The 18,394-nt window shown below is 40.1% G+C and overlaps 1 protein-coding gene across 2 annotated transcripts in view; it reads left to right on the top strand.

The window, feature by feature from the left end:
• LOC105483272 (synaptoporin) overlaps positions 1–18,394 on the top strand; it is a 331,537-nt gene that overhangs the window by 154,780 nt on the left and 158,363 nt on the right. The window contains exon 1 of one of the 2 annotated variants that reach the window (XM_011744062.3): positions 6,019–6,404. The exons of the other annotated variant lie outside the window; for it this stretch is intronic. Coding sequence (XP_011742364.1) covers positions 6,381–6,404 — 24 coding nt within the window. The 5' untranslated portion in view covers positions 6,019–6,380. Of the gene's footprint in view, positions 1–6,018; positions 6,405–18,394 lie in introns of those variants that run through there. 2 annotated transcript variants of the gene reach the window in all.

An 18,394-nucleotide genomic window follows, 5' to 3' on the forward strand; every position in this document is an offset into this window, starting at 1 on the left:
ATGCATTAGTTTACAAGCACCCAATTTGATCGGTTAGGGCAAGTGACAAGACCACACAGGTAGTAATATACAGAGCTGGAACTAGAATCCGCCTGTTTGTGTTAGTCAGGTTTCAGACAGGAAATAGCTGGCACACTCAAACAGAGTGATTGAGGGGAGTTTTTTGAAGGGGCAAATTGAAAAGAGGTAAACAAAGTTTAAGTAAAAAAGAAAAGGGAAGGAAGGAGAGACAAAGAAAGAAGAGTAAGAGAGAGAAAAAGAAAGAAGAAAGGGAAAAGCAAGAAAGGAAGGAAGGAAGGGAGGGAAGGAAGGAAAGAAGGAAGGGAAGGAGGGAGGGAGGGAGGGGAGGGGAGGGGAGGAATGGAGACAAAGAAAGAAAAAGAAGGAAAGAAAGAGAAAGAAGCTGTATGGATGGAAAGGGCCACTTCACAGCACCTGTGGCCTTCGCTAGAGGAACATAGCCAACTTAAGGACCCATCGGGGGTGCTAAGGGAATAAATACCCTGACCTCAGTCTCCTCTCACCCTCTAATTTCCTGGCAGTACTTCTTATTATTAGCACCTCCCATTAGGATGCCTCAGAGAAAGGGAGCTCATTGATGGAGTCCATTAGTTCAGCCTGCTGGGACACAGAGTAGACAGGAGAGTGACTCTAGAGGGACAAACAAAAGCTCTCCAGCACAATGTCTGCCTAAAGGGGAGCATGCTTAACCATATATATTTTATCTCCAAATAATTCTATTTATTGCTCATTCAGCAAATAGTCATTGCTTGGCTGCTCTGTGCTGGGCACTTTGCTTTGGGCTGAGGATACAGGGATAAGTGAGATATTGTGTCCTTGAAGAGCTTAGACTCATGGTCTTCAGAAAATATGTCTTGAACACTTTTTACCTGCTATTTTAACTACCATTTTCTCTCCTTTTATCTCCCAAGTGTGACTACATTTCCACCCAAATATCCTAATTTTCTCAATCTTGTTCCACTATATTCCTTAGCTTTTCTTGCATCCACAAATTTTTCCTTCTCCTTTCAGCTTCAGTGTAGAAATTTTTTAATAAAATTATGTTTTACCGTCATATAGATGAGTGCTTGCTATGTTGCCCAGGCTGGTCTCGAACTCTTGGCCTCTGCTACCTTATGCTCCAGGACCACAGGCCTGAGCTATTGTGCCTCCCAGCTTCACTGTAGAATTCTTTCAGACAGACTTGAACCCTACTGAGGAAAGCTAATGATCTAATAAATGTTCAAGTGATATTAATATCATTTTATCTCATTAGTATTTGAGAAAGAAAAGAGACAGTGTTGGAGAAAACAACTTTCTCTTACAAGGAAAATAAAAGATAAGAGGCCTAGAAAGTTCTGCCCTGATTCTATATACCTGCTCACATCACAATAAATTGCATTTTACCCATGCTAGGAGCTGTGCTCAGTCAGAGAAAGGAAGGCACCATTAAAGATTTCAGGGTTGTTCCATAAGTGAATTGGATGTAAGTGCTCTCACTGCTATAGCTTGAAAGAGCTGAAATTGTTCCTGAAGCAAAATGGAAGAGGCTTGGCTAACTCTCTTGGTCATTTATTAGTACGGTCAAAGTAGCCTTATCTTTGATTACCTCCTTTCTCCCACTGCAGTGAAGAAATCCTCTGGCTCTGGAATTTTCCTCTCAGTGTTTGCTAAATGCTTAGCAAGCTAGGCCTCCCACTGGCCAGCAGACAGGCCTGAAAGGACCCCTTTTGAGAGGCCAGATGTTTAGAAATAGAGGCTATAAGGGAAAGGAGCTGTTGCATTTACCAGAAGGTGTGTCCACCAAAGGGGAGAGAAGCTTTTCCATTCAGAGGAAAAAAAAAAATTCTTTTGAAGTTGTCTGAAGGCCATTGCTCAACTGAAAGATCACAGTTGAAGCTCTGACCATATTAGAAATTAGCATTGCTAATGAGGTTTTCAGAGAATCACAGATTATTTTAATCTACTTAACCTTCTCTGTAAATACTTGACTTAGAAAACATTGTACTTCTATTTTTAATAATCTAATAATGGATAAATGTTATTTTAAAGGCAGTAGCAACAATGTGAATATCATTTTTCAAACAAGAACTATCAAATATTGGCATATTGCTTTATTTTTGTCAGTTCCAATTCTATGATAGAGAGTGGTAGCCGACTGTCTGAGCTGTCTGATAAATTGGAAGGTTAGGACAGTCTAAGTGGCTAGCTGACAAGATTATTTCTCTAATGACAAATATATGGGCAAGTATCCAAAAATCAGCTGCTCTATGTGGGCCTAGGTGAACAAAACCCTGGGAACCCAAGCTTCTAAAAAAACAACTGATCAGTATAGTTTACAAAAGGAGCTTTCCACCATCTTTGACATGGTTTCCCATTAAATCAATATGACACCGAAATTTGCAATCCTTCCAGAATGTTCTTTGAATGAAGAGGTTAAAAACAGTCTGTATCTGCTAGTATGAATGAATCAGTTGCCCTTATTCATCTGTTCTGCATTTCAAGGCTAAACTCCTTTGAAAAAATTAGGTTTCTTTACCACCATCTCAAACCTAAATTGTTCTCATGTTGATTCACTGATTTCATCATTCATTCATTTTTCCACCAAACATGTATTGAACACCTGCTATGTGGCAGGTACTCTCTGAAACACCAAGGATATGGTATTAAGCAAAACAAACAAGTTTCCTGCTTTTGTGGACGTCTTAGTAAATGGAGATAGTCAATAATAAATGAATAAATAAATAAGCAAGAAGGTGTCAGGCAATAAAAGTGCAAAAATAAAAAAAGGAGTTACTGGAGAAAGTGAAAGATGTTTTTAAGTTAGGTGGTTGGGGAATAAAGACCCTCTACGAAACAGAAAGTAGAACTAACAATTGAATGGCAAAGGAAGAGAGGGCAGGAAAAGATCTGAGGAAAGAATGTTCCAAGCAGACAGAATAGCTAGTACAAAGGCATAGAAGGTGGGTGTGGCTGAAGAGTAGGAAAGGAGAGGGTTGGAATTAAATTAAAAAAAAAAAATAGATGAAAGGTAGATTGCATAACACTTTAAAGGCATGAGAAAGGGTTTGGGTTTTACTTACTGTAAACCTACTGGACAGCTATTGAAGAACTTTTCTCAGATGATTGATATGATCTAATTTATGCTTTAAATGGCTCAACATGGATAATAGAGATTTCTAGGGGTAAGAGTGAAAGCAGTGAGACCTAAAGGGAGCCTGTTGCAGTGGTCCACAGAGAGGTGACCAAAGGGTGGTAGCAGGACAGACTTAGAGAATGTTAATGCTCTATCTGGAAAAAATATATGAGGCAGGAAGAGCTAACCCAACCAGCAGGTTAGAATCTGCCTATTAGCCTTAGAATCTTATCTAGTGAAAGTTGACCCAGAAAGCCCTTTAGAGATAATTCAGTGGAAATCCTTCAATTTAAACATGAGAAAAACAGAGACGTGGACAAATTCCGGGACACACCCAGGGTCACAGAGCAAACCGCTAGCAAACCCAAGACCGAGCCTCACACCTCCTATCTTCCCAAGTGTTAGATAAAGTGCCCAAGTCCATACAGAACCCAGCAGGGCCTGAGTGTGGATCTCATGGGCTCCTTCTACACCAGCAAGTTCTAATCTCTGGTGCAAATCTGCATAATGGGGACAACTGAGAAGTTACTGTGGGGTCCATGCATCCAAATGTGGATTTGTCATACCCTGTACACTGAATAAATAAAAGTATAAGTACCATCATGTGGTGTCCAAAACAGAGTGGTTAATAGCTTAGGCAATGGCATACAATTAGGCTCGAATTTTAGCTTTACCAGGTATTGACTGTGTACTTTCAGATAAGTTACTTAACTCTTTGGGTCTTGTTTTTTTCAGCTATACCCTGGAATAAAAATTGTAACCTGAAGTTTTGTAAGGCTCAAATAAGATGATATACCAAAAACACCCACTTAGAATAGTACCTGGCACAGAGTTAATATTCAAGAAATGTTCACTATTATTATGTAGAAGACAGAACTTTTTTACTTTTACTTGCAACAGGGCTCTTAATATTCAAAGCCAATGAGAATTACTCACTGGCCTCCCTGAAGAAACAATTAAGTATGGTTCTACCCTACAGGTGCATTACTGGAAACTGCCACCTCTTCGACCCTACTCTAACTCTGCCCCTTATCAGCCACCTGGAGGAACTGTGGCCTTCAGCACAGGGACACTATTCTTTCAGTCAATCCTTCATTTATTTATTCTGTAAATGCCTACTGAGTGCTCACTTAAATGCCTGGTGATCGTAAGCCTTTTTTTCCCTGCTTCAGATATGTTCACTTGCTTAATTTACTCCCCTGAGTAACTTCTCTCACTGATGTGCAGAGATTTGTCAATAAGCAGGTGAGTGGTGGCCATAGGGAAGTGGGGAGGAAAAGGTTCCTATCAGAATTTCAAAGGGGCCACTGGGCATATACAGTTTGAAGAGTTGGTAAGCATCCCAAAAGCTCAGGCGTAGGAAACAAGCCAATCAAAGGAGACGGAGGAGAAAGGGATCTGGACTCCCTGAGCCCGGTTTGCAGGTGTGTAGTGTAGGTGAAAGCACTGCCTTGCCCAGTGCTCATTTCTTCCCCACACCTTCCCACTCATAGCTTTATGAGTGCAGCTCTATGAGGCTACACTTATGCCTCTATGAGGAAATGCTTAGCAAGCTAGGCCTCCCACTGGCCAGCAGACAGGCCTGAAAGGACCCCTTTTGAGAGGCCAGATGTTTAGAAATAGAGGCTATAAGGGAAAGGAACTGTTGCATTTACCAGAAGGTGTGTCCACCAAAGGGGAGAGAAGCCTCTATGAGGCATAAGTGTAGCCATTTTACAGAGGGGAAACTAAGGCTCATGCGCAGGTCACATGACTAGTAAGTGGGAGACCAGGACTAGAACCCAAGTTGCCTGACTCCTCATTATGGTTTTTTGGTGGTTTTGTTTGGTCCCCCAACCTCCCCCTATCCACCAAGTTGTTACTATGTGTATAAGAAAAGGAAGAAAGGGAGTAAGAGAGAGATGATGGTGGTGGCTGTGATATGGTAGTGATAGTGTGTGTGTGTATGTGTGTGCACACGCGCATGCGTGAGAGAGAAGGAGAGAGAGTGATACAAAGAGATAGAGATAGGAAGGAAAGCGAGACACAGAGAGAGGGACCTCAATAAAAGACTTCGAATGACTCCAAATTAACAACAAATTAATCCCTATAAAAAATGTGACCAGCCTCTGTGCATTTCAGTTGAGTCATCACCAGCTGTACAAAAGATAAAGCAGAGACATCTCAGCCAAACTGACAACATTCCTGCACTGAGTGGGGACCCAAAGACAGACGTCCTTTCCCTGTGCTGTGGTATCCACCTTGGGGAAAAATTGTCCTCAGGATGCCAGGGTGAGAACATGTCACCTGTGGCAGCCTCTCCAAGAATTTGGTACAAACGCCCCCAACACACATTGCCTCAAGGTGCTATGTTTTGGGCCCTTCGAAGTAGTCGAGCTCAACTCTTTCCTACAGAGGTTTATTTGAAGAAAACAACAGATCCAGATTGCACTTAAGCATCTGAAACCTTTTTAATTTTGAGATTTTGCAGGAGACGTCTTTAAGTAACACTCCTGTGATGAGTGAGCAACCAAGTTGTAATCTGTCCCTTCTACAGTTGCCAGAGTCTTAAAAGCCTGTCTTCCAGTACATCACCTTAATGATTATTTATGGGCAGTGTATGAATTTCCCAAATGGGGATTATGCATAACATCTCTGCATTTACATTAAAACAAGGGCAATTTTTTTTAACAAACATATCAACGTTTACTTAATCTATGCAAATCTATTCATAAGATTTTATAAAACCATCATTTTTCCCCATACCCTTAAAACACAAAATTCTGGCTTTAAAAAAAAAATCTAGTTTGTTTTTAAGCACTGTGCTTGCAGGAGGAGGGGGCTGGCAGAGTAAAGAGGAGATGGTGCCTCTGTTGGTGATGCAGCCTGCTTGTGCAAAGCAGTCCTGCACTTCCAGTTGTGAGCCAAGAGCCAAGTGTGGGAGCTCACCATGGTGGCAGCCACCTCCCCACCAAGCAGGCGGCGTTCACCAGAGGGGAGTATCAGGTTCCCGTACTCAGCTGTGGTTTGTCACCATCTAATAATATGACCGTTTTGCCATCTCTCTGCAAATGAGGCTGAAGCTGCTATCTGATTGGTATAACATCTCACTTTCCCTCTGCATTGATTTTCTTCTTCTCCTTCTTTGCTTCATAAAAAGAGGGACAAGTGGCTGGTGCTGTGGACAGAGAAGCTTTATTTTTAGTATGAGACAACCTCTATTTTCTTTCAGGAGAGGGAAGTTGGATTATCAATTCTTTTGTAAATGTGTATGGTGATATTTGCTCCGGTAAGTTTGCAGCTATCTTGATTTACAGCTGGCTGTGGGGATATGTGTGTGCATGTGTGTGTCTCCATAGGCACATTTGGATTGTACACTTTTCTTTCCAAATATCAGTTTTTAAGTCTTTAGTGGTAATATCTCTTTTTCTTGACTTTGCTTTCTTATGATTTGTATGTTTAAAAACCAAAGAGGCTGTGTTGATAGTGAAATGCTTACTTTAGCTGTTTAAGTATGTGCTGGGTTTCTTGGAACATAGTAAGGAAACTATTTAAGCAAACTTATATTTGCTTTATAAAAATGTAATGTCATTCTACCCTACCCCCATCTTTGGAGTGTTTAATATCCTAAATACATTCATTGTGCTGCAACCTGCTTACCATTTTAATTAAAGTTTCTTCGTCAGTGTCAGAGTGAGAATTACTTAAACTCCATCCACAGCTACCAAATATTATATGTTGTGCTGAAAGGTGCTAGCTTCATAAGGTCTTATAGCTGTATGTAGAATGAATGAGTTTCCCCTACGATTGGATGCACACACTAAAAGAATTGAATTTAGAAAAAGTATTCAGATCACTAAATGAAGTCCTAGCATGCCATGAAAAGCTGTAATCACAAGTGGCTGTTGCTTCTCTTTCGTCTTTCTTTGCACTGTGTATTTCTGCCACCATCTGTCAGATGCCCAGTCCGGGCTCCTGTGTTTCTATATGTGAAGCTAATCAGGAGAAAAGTTGCTGTTATTAAATTTAACTATTGCAAAATGACTGTCCGGTCACCATTGCTAGAAATGATTTTTAAATGCATTACCTGGTTAGCTGCGTTCTTTTTGTTCAGAGAGTAAGAGATGGTCTGAATTCTTCGTTGTTAATTCAGAAGTCTGGGGAAAAGTCTTTTAATATAATTATTCTTGACAGGGATGATAAGATGATTAAATAATTGCTTTAATGGAAACAAACTGATGCTTTAATCTTCTCTTTTTGTTACACAATCAACAAATCTGCATAGTATTTTTCTCGGTGAAATGAGCTGGAGAATAGATTTATGATGAAAGTTAAAGGCACTGTGGCATGTGAAGCAAGAGGAGGTCTGACTGTACATTTTTCAGAGATTTTGAGAGTAAAGTTGGGAATATCATGCAGGCCTAAGGCTTGTAGGCATAGGTTTTTTTCAGAATAGCAATTTTTCAGATTGTGAAGTAGTCTTATGACAGCTCAGAATGCCTGTCTGGGAGTGCACTAACCTTCATATCTACTCCCTTTTGGATGTGCCACGACTCACACACCCTGTGCACACTCCAGTGAAGCTACTCATTTTGACAAATAGACTGAATTTTGATCAATCTAACTCAGCCTCAAAAATAGACTAATCCCCCAAACCCACCCAAGTTATTATATTGCCTTATTACAGGTCCCAATAAGCATGTGCCTAATATCAGCCTCAGATGACATAAACCTTAGCTGGAGCCAAGTGTATCTTAGCAGATAATTTGTTGAAAAAAAAAAAAAAACTTTTATCCCTGGGCTGTTGCCAATTACTGCTAAGTAAACTCACCAGCACGGAACATCACCTGTTCCCCTCCCCAGCACATCCAGTCCCTCAACGTCCCTTAATATTTTATATAATATATTTTATATAATCATTCTCCTTTCATGGCTGTAACAGGTTGTATATAAAGTCATTTGCTATAGACAGAGCTTATCATCCTCTGAAGCTATTCAGTAATATAAATTAATGAAACTTGAGGTGGCAGCATGCATTCTGCATGTGAAAGTTATGCCTTTTCCTCCAGTCTCCTGGTTTACAGAAGTGTTAGGGCTCCAAGCATACTTAGGCCCAGACAGGAGGAACAACAAGGCATCTGTATCTTTAAAAGGTCAGGATCCTTAGTTTGAGTTAGAGCCAATGTGCACAGTTTTTACAAGTATCACTTCTGAAAGGTCCATAATGCCATAACTAGAAAATCTGTCATAATCTCCTCCAAGAATTAAAGACTTGTGTCATTTGGGGGAAACAATAAAGAGATTTTTAAAATTTCACAATGAGCTCCTCTCTTCTTTTTAGCATAATGAAGAATGCAAAAGTCATTTCCATTTAGTAAATACATCCTATATGCCTGGCACTGTGCCAAGCATTTTACATGGCTTATCTCCTGTAATCTTGACAAGCACTCTATGAGGGCCATAACATTACCTCCCCATTTTACAGATGAGAAAATGGAGACGTAGGACAAGTATGTAACTTACTTGAAGAAACACAGTGATGGGGATGAGTCTCGGAACCAGGCAGGCTCATTCCAGAGTCCTGCTCTTCCTCCCTCCCATCTGTCATTGGTACAATCTACAACGAATGCCTAGACTGAAATGATTTCCAGGGACCTACAGTTAAACATCCTATTTTTCCCTGTTTTGATACAAGGTAGTCTCCTTCTTCTCAGTCTATGCCGTTATGACTCCGAGCTAAGCATGTCTTTGAAACTGAAGAATATGTGTTTTATTTCCACTCAATTTGAGCAGATACAAAGATGTGAGTGTGACTAAATGAGCCCACCTAGGGTAAAATTTATGCAGAAGTGGCTAAATCAAGGTAGATCTTTTAATTGATCAAAGTAAATCAATTCCTTTGACCTTCAGTTTTTGGACATAAAGTCAAAATAAAGATGTGACGATAGCTTAGAAATATCAATATCTCAAGGCAGCTGGTTCGTCATTGGTGCAAAATATAAAAAGCATTACAACTGAATCATTTTTGGAGAGCTTTATAAAATTCTCACCTTCCCTTTACTCCCACCATGATTTTATTATTATTATTATTATTTCTATTCTTTGGCTAGCTGGAAAGGGCTGAGGTAGCACTTCAGGTTGAATACTGTGAAGTGTCTATCTCCCCTGGGTAGTTTAAAAAGGAACACAGCTGCCAATAAGCATGCTGAGAAGCGTGACAAAGTCGAAATTCAGAGTCCCCAAATGCATTCCTTTGCACCTGAGCACTGAGCTCCCCATTTTAAATCCACTTGAGCCAATAAAATTCAGATGGATCTTATAGGGGGAAAATGCAACTGACATATAATCAATAAGTTTAAATGTCTCCTCAAGTGGCAGCTTCTGGACTAGAAGCAGGGCATTCCAGTCATAAAGTGAGCCTGTAAAGTGCTGCATTATGAGAAAGGATTATGAGTGATGAAAATGTTGCTAGAAGACAGAACCTAGCTCACAACACCTTTGCTAAATTTACCAAAACTCAGAGGGATCTTAAAAACAAACAAACAAACAAAAACCACCCACCACAAATTGGAAGAACTGAGTCAATTTCTGAAGTGGTTAACACAATATTGAGTTATTGGTGTGATCTGCTGTGTCTAATAAGCAACAGCTTTTGAGCTACTCTTGGTGTAAGCACCCAGTTAGTTAAAGAGTTCAGACTGCAGTACACAATAAAATACATTTCCACAATGGTAGTCATTTTTGTCAGAGGCAAGCTTGGGTAACTCCTCAATTCTAGATTATGTCTTTTTCTTGTTCTTAAAAAAAAGTCATAATTGAGTGGTTTAGTCAGAAACTGTGGTATTAGAGCCAATACTGAAAAATAAATTCAAATCAATTTGCTTTTTCCAACAGCATTTATGAGAGTTCTAAATATACTAACAGCCATCAAATGAAAACTTTTACTTTAAAAAAATATGTTGTGCTCAACCACAGAGTTCATCAAATATAGGCTATCCCTAAAAACTAATCTTATAGACAAGTTTATAAAGTATATCATATTTCAGTCCCTAGATAGAAGATACTGCTTTCTTCAGAGGGGTGACTAAATTCCAAATCAATAGTACTGAGGATTGTACTCCATCTTGCCTGTGTTTCATCCTGCCCTTTCTTTGGCTACAGATGTGTGTACTTAAACATGTTGATCGTTAAGCACTTAAAAATTATCTGTTAAGTATGGAGAAAGCATCTGGTGTTAACACATAATTAGTCTTGGACTAATCTTGCATTTTTCGTTAAACATTCTAGACTGGTGTACAAATAGAGTTTGTGGTCCTGTTACATTCTTGTGTAAGAAAATAAGTCAGTGAATATTTTGAGCCTGAAATCAGCACATGAAGCACTAAATCTTCTAGAAGAGGCTCTTGGTCATCAATGTGTCTTTAAATGTTTAAAGATTCAGTGTTTGAAAATGGAAACACCTCAGTCTCTCCACTCTGTAGACTAATGGATTTGCATAATTAATATATTTTCTGTGATCTTTTTTTTTTTTTTTTAAACACAAATTCTATCCAAAAGTACTAATGGAAAATTGTTCAGGAGCAACTCCAAACATGTTTCATTATAGTTTCTAGAAAGCTTATTCACAACACAGGTAATCAGTTTACCATGGAGCTTTGAGTTGGCCAATCTAAGTGGATGATCATGTCATTATTGCCTTTTGGGGGAAATGATGTGTTGGGCATAAAAGTTTGCTACTGGTATACTTATTTAGCCTTGCTTACAGAACATTTATTTATTTATTTATTTATTTATTTATTTATTTATTTATTTTTGAGATGGAACCTCATTCTGTCCCCCAGGCCGGAGTGCAGTGGTGCAATCTCAGCCTACTGCAACCTCCGCCTCCTGGGTTCAAGTGATTGTCCTGCCTCAGTCTTCTGAGTAGCTAGGACTACAGGCATGTGTGACCATGCTCAGCTAATTTTTGTATTATTAGTAGAGGCGGGAGTTCACTGTGTTGGCCAGGCTGGTCTCGAACTCATGACCTCAGGTGATCCTCCCACCTCGGCTTCCGAAAGTGCCGGGATTACAAGCCTGAGCCATCGTTCCGGCCTTACAGAATCTTTAAATCCTCCCAAATTACCACACATTGTCTCAATGTAGACTTACAGGCAAAGATACAACAAAGATTTTGGGCTCATTTTATTTCTGGTAAAATATGGCTTTCAGAATGTATGTGTCAAATATGAATTATTATTTCAAGGACTTCTTAAGTCACCATATTGACACTCAATTCTCAATGTTGAACCCACACATCTTTATCTGGCTTTAGATCTCCATGAGGGAGGAAAATGGATAAGATTTTGCAGAACCTATGACATTCAAACTACCTTCATAAGAAATTGAATGGCAGAGGAAAAACATTTTTTTTTAATTGGGGGAAGATTTTAGAAAAAGTCTGGAATGTGGACGTCATCTATTTTTATTTTATTTTATTTTATTTTTTAGATGGAGTCTTGCTCTGTCGCCTAGGCTGGAGTGCAGTGGCACGATCTCGGCTCACTGCAAGCTCCATGTCCCGGGTTCACGCCATTCTCCTGCCTCAGCCTCCCAAGTAGCTGGGACTACAGGCGCCCGCCACCACACCTGGCTAATTTTTCGTATTTTTTTTAGTAGAGACGGGGTTTCACCATGTTAGCCAGGATGGTTTTGATCTCCTGACCTCGTGATCCACCCACCTCGGCCTCCCAAAGTGCTGGGATTACAGGCGTGAGCCACTGCACCCCGTCTATTTTTTTATTTAATAAATATTTAAGGATGCCTACCATGTGCCAGGCACCATGCTAGGCATGGGAGATACAGTGATGAACAAATAGATATAATTTCTGCATTCCCAGAACTAAATGCCTCCATTTTTCCATTTTCTCACCTCAACTTCATTTCTATTTCATGGCCCAGGATGTGTTTTCTTAAACACATAATTGAAGTGTTCTAGTAAGGCATTTGCAGGAAATATGTGCTTTTGGTCCTATATGTTCATACTCAGTGAGGGAACAAGAGTGAATCCACTTATTTACTGATGTGATTACTGTCTGCTGAAATGGAGTGGTAGGAAGCAGGGAGCTAGAAAAGGTTTTGCAGTGTGTGTGTCTTATAAGCATTCTTTATTGCTTCTAGGCATTCTCAGATTTGATAGGGCCATTCTCATTCTTGGACAGTATTGGGAGAGGAAAGAAGGGGAAAAAAGATTTGACAGGAAAGAAAAGTAAAGAAGATAGAGAATAAACAGAGTAGGTGACTAAAGAAACTACGATTTTCCCTGGCAATCTGAAATAGATCTAACTTGCATTATCTGGTTTTCTGTGGGTATTCACTCACTCATCTATCTATTCAATAAATATATTTATATATTGGGTGCCCTCTTTAAGCCAAGTACACTGCTAGATGCTACGGCACAGAAATAAACAAGATATACTAGTTCCTGGATTCACGGAACTTCTAATAGACCAGGATTTCTCAGACTTGGTACTATTAACATTCTGGTGCAGATACTTCATTGTTGTTAAGGAGCTGTTTTATGTATTATAAGATGTTAAGCAGCATCCCTGGCTTCTACCCACTATGTGTCAGTAGCAATCCCCCCACCAAACCCTCAGGTTGTGACAGCCAAAATTACCACCAGACATTGCCAAATTGCCCCTGGCTGAGAACCACGACAGGAAACGCAGGATTTACCATCACCTTTGACCAAATCCTCCCATCACGTTTCTACTTTTCTTTCTTTCAGATATTCTGCTGCATGGTTTACCCTAGGGTTTTTAAGTTGCTTTCCCTGAATATGTAACATTTGCCAACAAAGATAAGTAAGGCATCTCTAAGTCCTTTTACTATTACTATCCCTTACCTCTGCATAACACTTTACCACATTCGTGTAGCTTACATTATCTTATTTGATTCTAGCAGCCAACTAGTAAGACAATATTAAAATATTATCACCTTCAACAGGTGAGTAAATGGACATTTACATGGTTACAAACCCAAAGTCTTGCAGCTAATAAAGGATAAAACCTGGATTCGCACTCACATGTCCTGGCTTAAAACAAGTGTTTTACCTTTTTTTTTTTGAGACCGAGTCTCCCTCTGTCGCCCAGGCTGGAGTGCAGTGGTGCGATCTCGGCTCACTGCAAGCTCCGCCTCCTGGGTTTACGTCATTCTCCTGCCTCAACCTCCCGAGTAGCTGGGACTACAGGAGCCCGCCACCATGCCCAGCTAATTTTTTGTATTTTTAGTAGAGACGGGGTTTCACCTTATTAGCCAGATGGTCTCAATCGCCTGACCTCGTGATCCACCCTGCTTGGCCTCCCAAAGTGCTGGGATTACAGGCATGAGCCACTGCGCCCAGCCAAAACCAGTGTTTTTCTACACAATTATTCTATTTAATGGGGAAAAAGGTAAGTAGGGTTAAAATACACTTTTTCTCTTTGAAGCATCTCAATAAGGGCAGCCCAGCAGTAGTTAGGGAATTTGAGGTCTACAGGCTTGGCTTTCTTACTCAGTGTTTATTAGCTGAGTGGTTTTGGACTGCCCACATACATTCTTAGAGTCTCCCCAGAAGTTTAGGGAATGTGGAGTGATTATTGCAAAAGCTGCAAGAAGCCCTAGAGATCAGCCTACCACAGTAGAGAGAGTGTGGGTTTTGAGGTCTGATGGATCAGGTGTGTGAGTCAGCATCCAAGCAGGAAGCAGATAATATCTTCAAACTATCTGACCTCTTGCTGGTGACTGTACACCATTAAAACTTAATTTATTTAAGTCAGAATACTGAAGCCCCAAAAGATGGGTTGAATTGCCCAAGCCCTGTGGTGAATTTGATGCAAAAGGAAGACAACAGAAGAGCTCAATCTCCTTCCAGCCCAGTGAGCTGAAGAACCATTTTAAACAGAGGAAGGCCAGCATATGGATCTGGCTCAAATCAGAAATGTATGTGTTTTGGGTTATAAGCAGATGTCTAGGTACCTGAGGCAGGTTTCTGGTTTTTCAACTGGACATACCCAAACATCTTTGGGGGTTACTTTAGCCAAATTTCAGCCTCACTAAAAGATACAGAGCGTGTCCTCCTAGATGGCTCTTAGAAGACCGGTAGACATGCAAAACACGTAAAAGGCAGGTGGTGGTTTGCAGTGGGTTTGTCACACACGCTCCTGAGCTTGAAAAGATGCAGGAGTTTGCCAGGAGACGGGGCTCACACTGTATGTGGGCCCATATCCTTGATCTTTTGATGAGCTGTTAGAAGGTATCTGTAATTATCGAGACCCTTGGCACATTTGCAAAGATAAAAGGCCTTTCAAGTATATTGCTCTGGCAGCATTCCCAAAAAGAAAACTATCTTCTACTTGCATTGCCTCAGAGCACTCAAACTTGCAAAGAGAGGAAATAGGTCCAAATTCCGGCTCTGCGACACAGGGGTATGCATGGCCTTAGACAATTCATCTGCCATCTTGGGGCCTTGGTAATTTCATCTGTAAAATGGAAATAATGAGTACCATTATGAGTAATAACGAGTACCTTCCCAGAGTGATGAAGAGGACTGCTGTCATAGATGAAATGGGAAAGTACTGTTGAAACTGCAGGCCTGGACAATAGCATTGTTATTTTCTTCCTCTGTAAGTCAAAGTCCATTTTGCTATCAGTTTTCATTTCATGCCCTCAATGAATGCTTCAGGTTAGGGGAACCATTTCCCCAGCCTACCAGGAAAATCACTGCAGTTATGGGATGGGTCTAAAGTAGTCTGGAAACGCTTTGCTGGGTCATTCCATCTCAAGGGGAGATTTATGCCATATTATAAATTGCAGGGACAGAGAATCATCACTGAAGGATAACTATAATAAAACCACATGCAATATGTATAAAGCCATTCCCTATGATTAGCTCATCTTAGTAATGCCCCTGAATTTTCCTTTCCACTTTCTTAGGACCCCTTTACACCCATCAGTCCTGCCATTACCCATTTGTTGTGGAGTCAGGGCAGAGGGGGCAGGGATTGACAGGACCTGGACCTTGCCCATCAGTTTCTAACACTGTGACTTTAACCCTCTCCCCTCTCAACACGATCCTGGAAACTCCTCAGTGGAATTGACAAATCATAATTTTCTCCCCAAGTACAGATGCTCAGAGAAAGCTTCTCTTTGCCTGCTCTGGGTTTCTCATTAGCCCCCACTATAGGATATTCAAGGGTTTCTCATTTCTCATGTTTTATTTACCTCAAAGCATCTCCTAACACATTTGATTAGAAAACTCGGTTAGCTCAAATTTTTTTCAAAGACCATTATCTGCTGGCATTCCTCTCCCAGACTCCTTCCCTCAGCTCACCTCTTCACTCTGAGTGGTATTTATAAACTCCTCATCTTCTGAGGCATTTGGAAGACACCCTCCTTCCTTCCTCCCCCAGACCAGTTCTCTGATATAATTTTTTTCTTTTTCTCCCACTGCCTTCACACTCAAATAAAGTGTTTCTCAAACATTTTTTCTCTGAATCTCTTCAAAAAGGCAAGAATGTCTTCTTATTTGCTCACTCATTCATTTGTTCATATGTTCATTCAGTTGTGCATTCTATGTAATACTGAGCAGCCACTGGGTACTGGGTATTATGTTAAGATTTGGGGTACAGAGGTAACTAAAACAAACATGGTCTCATGTAAGATTTGCAATCCAGTCGGGGGGAGAGGCAATTTAAAATCCCTCAAAAGTGATTTAGTTATCATTATAGTAAGTGCTAAAAATAAAAGCTAAGTCATCTTGGGTACTAATTCTGTGACAGGCACGGATCCAAGTGTTTTATGCATATTAATTCATTTAAGCCTTGTAACGATGCTTTGAGGGAGTTAAAAGAGGAGAGGATTAGTGCCTATAAAACCTGAAGGGCATAGACTCCATTAGCAAATTCAGGAATGTTGGAATGAGGATGATACACCAGGACAAGATGCTAAAAGTTTGCATAGCTGCCATTTATGTAACACTTTATTTACCAGGCACCGTGCTCTATATCTCATACATAGGACTTGAACCTTCACAACAGCACCATGAAAGATCACTATCATTATTTTAAGAATGGGGAAAATGAGATATGGAGAGCCTGAGCCACTAGTCCAAAGCCACACATTGTGTATGTGGTGACTCTGAGAGTATAGCCTAGGTGTGTTTGACCCCAAGTCTAGGCTCTTACCCACCATGTTAACCTGTGAAAAGTTGATATTAAATATTCCTCATACAGTTTCTGTCCTGGTAAATACTGGTAAAGTGGAGGGAAAAAAGTGGATCATTTTTGTGTGTATCTGAATTAGAGCCACAATAATCGTTCTTGAAATAAAATGGGGCCGGGCGCGGTGGCTCAAGCCTGTAATCCCAGCACTTTGGGAGGCCGAGACGGGCGGATCACGAGGTCAGGAGATCGAGACCATCCTGGCTAACACAGTGAAACCCCGTCTCTACTAAAAATACAAGAAAATTAGCCGGGCGAGGTAGCGGGCGCCTGTAGTCCCAGCTACTCGGGAGGCTGAGGCAGGAGAATGGCGTGAACCCGTGGGGGCGGAGCTTGCAGTGAGCCGAGATCGTGCCACTGCACTCCAGCCTGGGGCACAGAGCAAGACTCCGTCTCAAAAAAAAAAAAAAAAAAAAAAAAAAAGAAATAAAATGGAACTTTGTTTTTACTGGGAGTGTTGAATCCTTAACCTTTAAGCTTATTTCCATGTAACAGCTTCCTGTTCAAAGGGTGAGCTGAAGAGCAGCAGCGTGGGCATCACCTGGGAGCTTGTTAAAAATGCAGAGTCTCAGGTTCCACCTCAACCTACTGAGTATTGGAATCTACATTTTTATGATCTCCAGATGATTTGCATGCACACTTATGTTTGACGAGCTCAGATCTAGCACAAGTTAAAAGAAAGGGCTTCCAGCCCTGGTTGTGATGCTAACCGACCAGTTGTTTGACCTGCCCAGATTTTCTTTGCCTTTTCAATGGAAATGACCTCAGCTCTCTTCACAGAAGAGTCAGGAACCTCCCAGCAGAAGAGCCTGGGGAGGAAGATTCCACAGAAACTCAGAGACTCTTTTTTACCTCTGGAATCAGTTTCTCACTATGTAGTTCAAGGACCACCTACATGAAAATCACCTGGGGAGTTTATTAAAATGACATTCAGATTAAAAGTAGACTAGTCAGAATGGCAATAAATGCCAAAAATAGGGTGTCATAATGTCTTCAAACACCAAGAGAAAATGGTTGTTAGATGAGAATTGAATATCTCTCCCAAGGTGTTTATCTGGATAAGGATGCAATAAAGTCATTATCAGACAAAGGTTAAATGACATTTAAACTTCACATTTGATTAATCTCCTTTTGGGAAGAACTGACAATGTGGAATGGGTACTTTGGATCCACCCAAACTTGGAGTTCAAATCCTTGCTCCCATTACCCACTCCCTGTGTGACTTTTGAGTGACTTACATTTTTGAACCTCAGTTTTCTCGTCTGTGAAAAGAGGAGCAAATTCTCACCATTCAGGAAAGAGAGGAGCTCTTTTGAGGTTCTTTATAATGTAAATAAGTATGTGGCACACAGTACTGCTATAAATAAATCATAACTATTATTATTGGTTATTAAACATAATGAGATTTCACAAAAACTTATTTTTAAATTATCTGTATTATGATATAATCATTATTGCTGTAAATAGAAACCTACGTAGAATAACTTTTGAAGTAATGTTTAATTTAACTTAGCATATAGTTCTTGTTACTTCATTCATTAATGTATTCATTCAATAAATGTTCATTAATAGTCTACTAAGTGCCACGAGCTTGCCCAAACACTGGGAATGCAGTAGTGTTATATGCTATATGGAGGGGTGAAATGAGGGACAGAAAATAGAATAAGAGCTATGGAAAAATACAAATCAGGTAAAGGGGATGGACTGTTCTTTCAAATACATATTTTAATACATTGAATTAAACAGTACATTTATCAGAAGAAACAGAAAAGTTTTGGAAATAACTATTTTCATCTTTGTGAGTTTTCAAATTTTCTTTCTAGGTTTTCTTTTAAATGAGTATTTGAAAATTTTAAATTGATTCAAAGCCTGTTGACCACTTCACTTCAGAAAAGTGAAGAAATACCACTTCTTCTGCTTCCCACAGAATGTGTAACTATTGCAGGTTTGTGACCTTTAATACTTAACAAAATCATTCATTATTTTATGTAATACTGACAATGGCCCCGTGAAACAAACAGGTGAATTGCATATTGAG

The sequence above is a fragment of the Macaca nemestrina genome, chromosome 2 (assembly GCF_043159975.1).
Source record: "Macaca nemestrina isolate mMacNem1 chromosome 2, mMacNem.hap1, whole genome shotgun sequence".
NCBI classification, from domain to species: domain Eukaryota; kingdom Metazoa; phylum Chordata; class Mammalia; order Primates; family Cercopithecidae; genus Macaca; species Macaca nemestrina.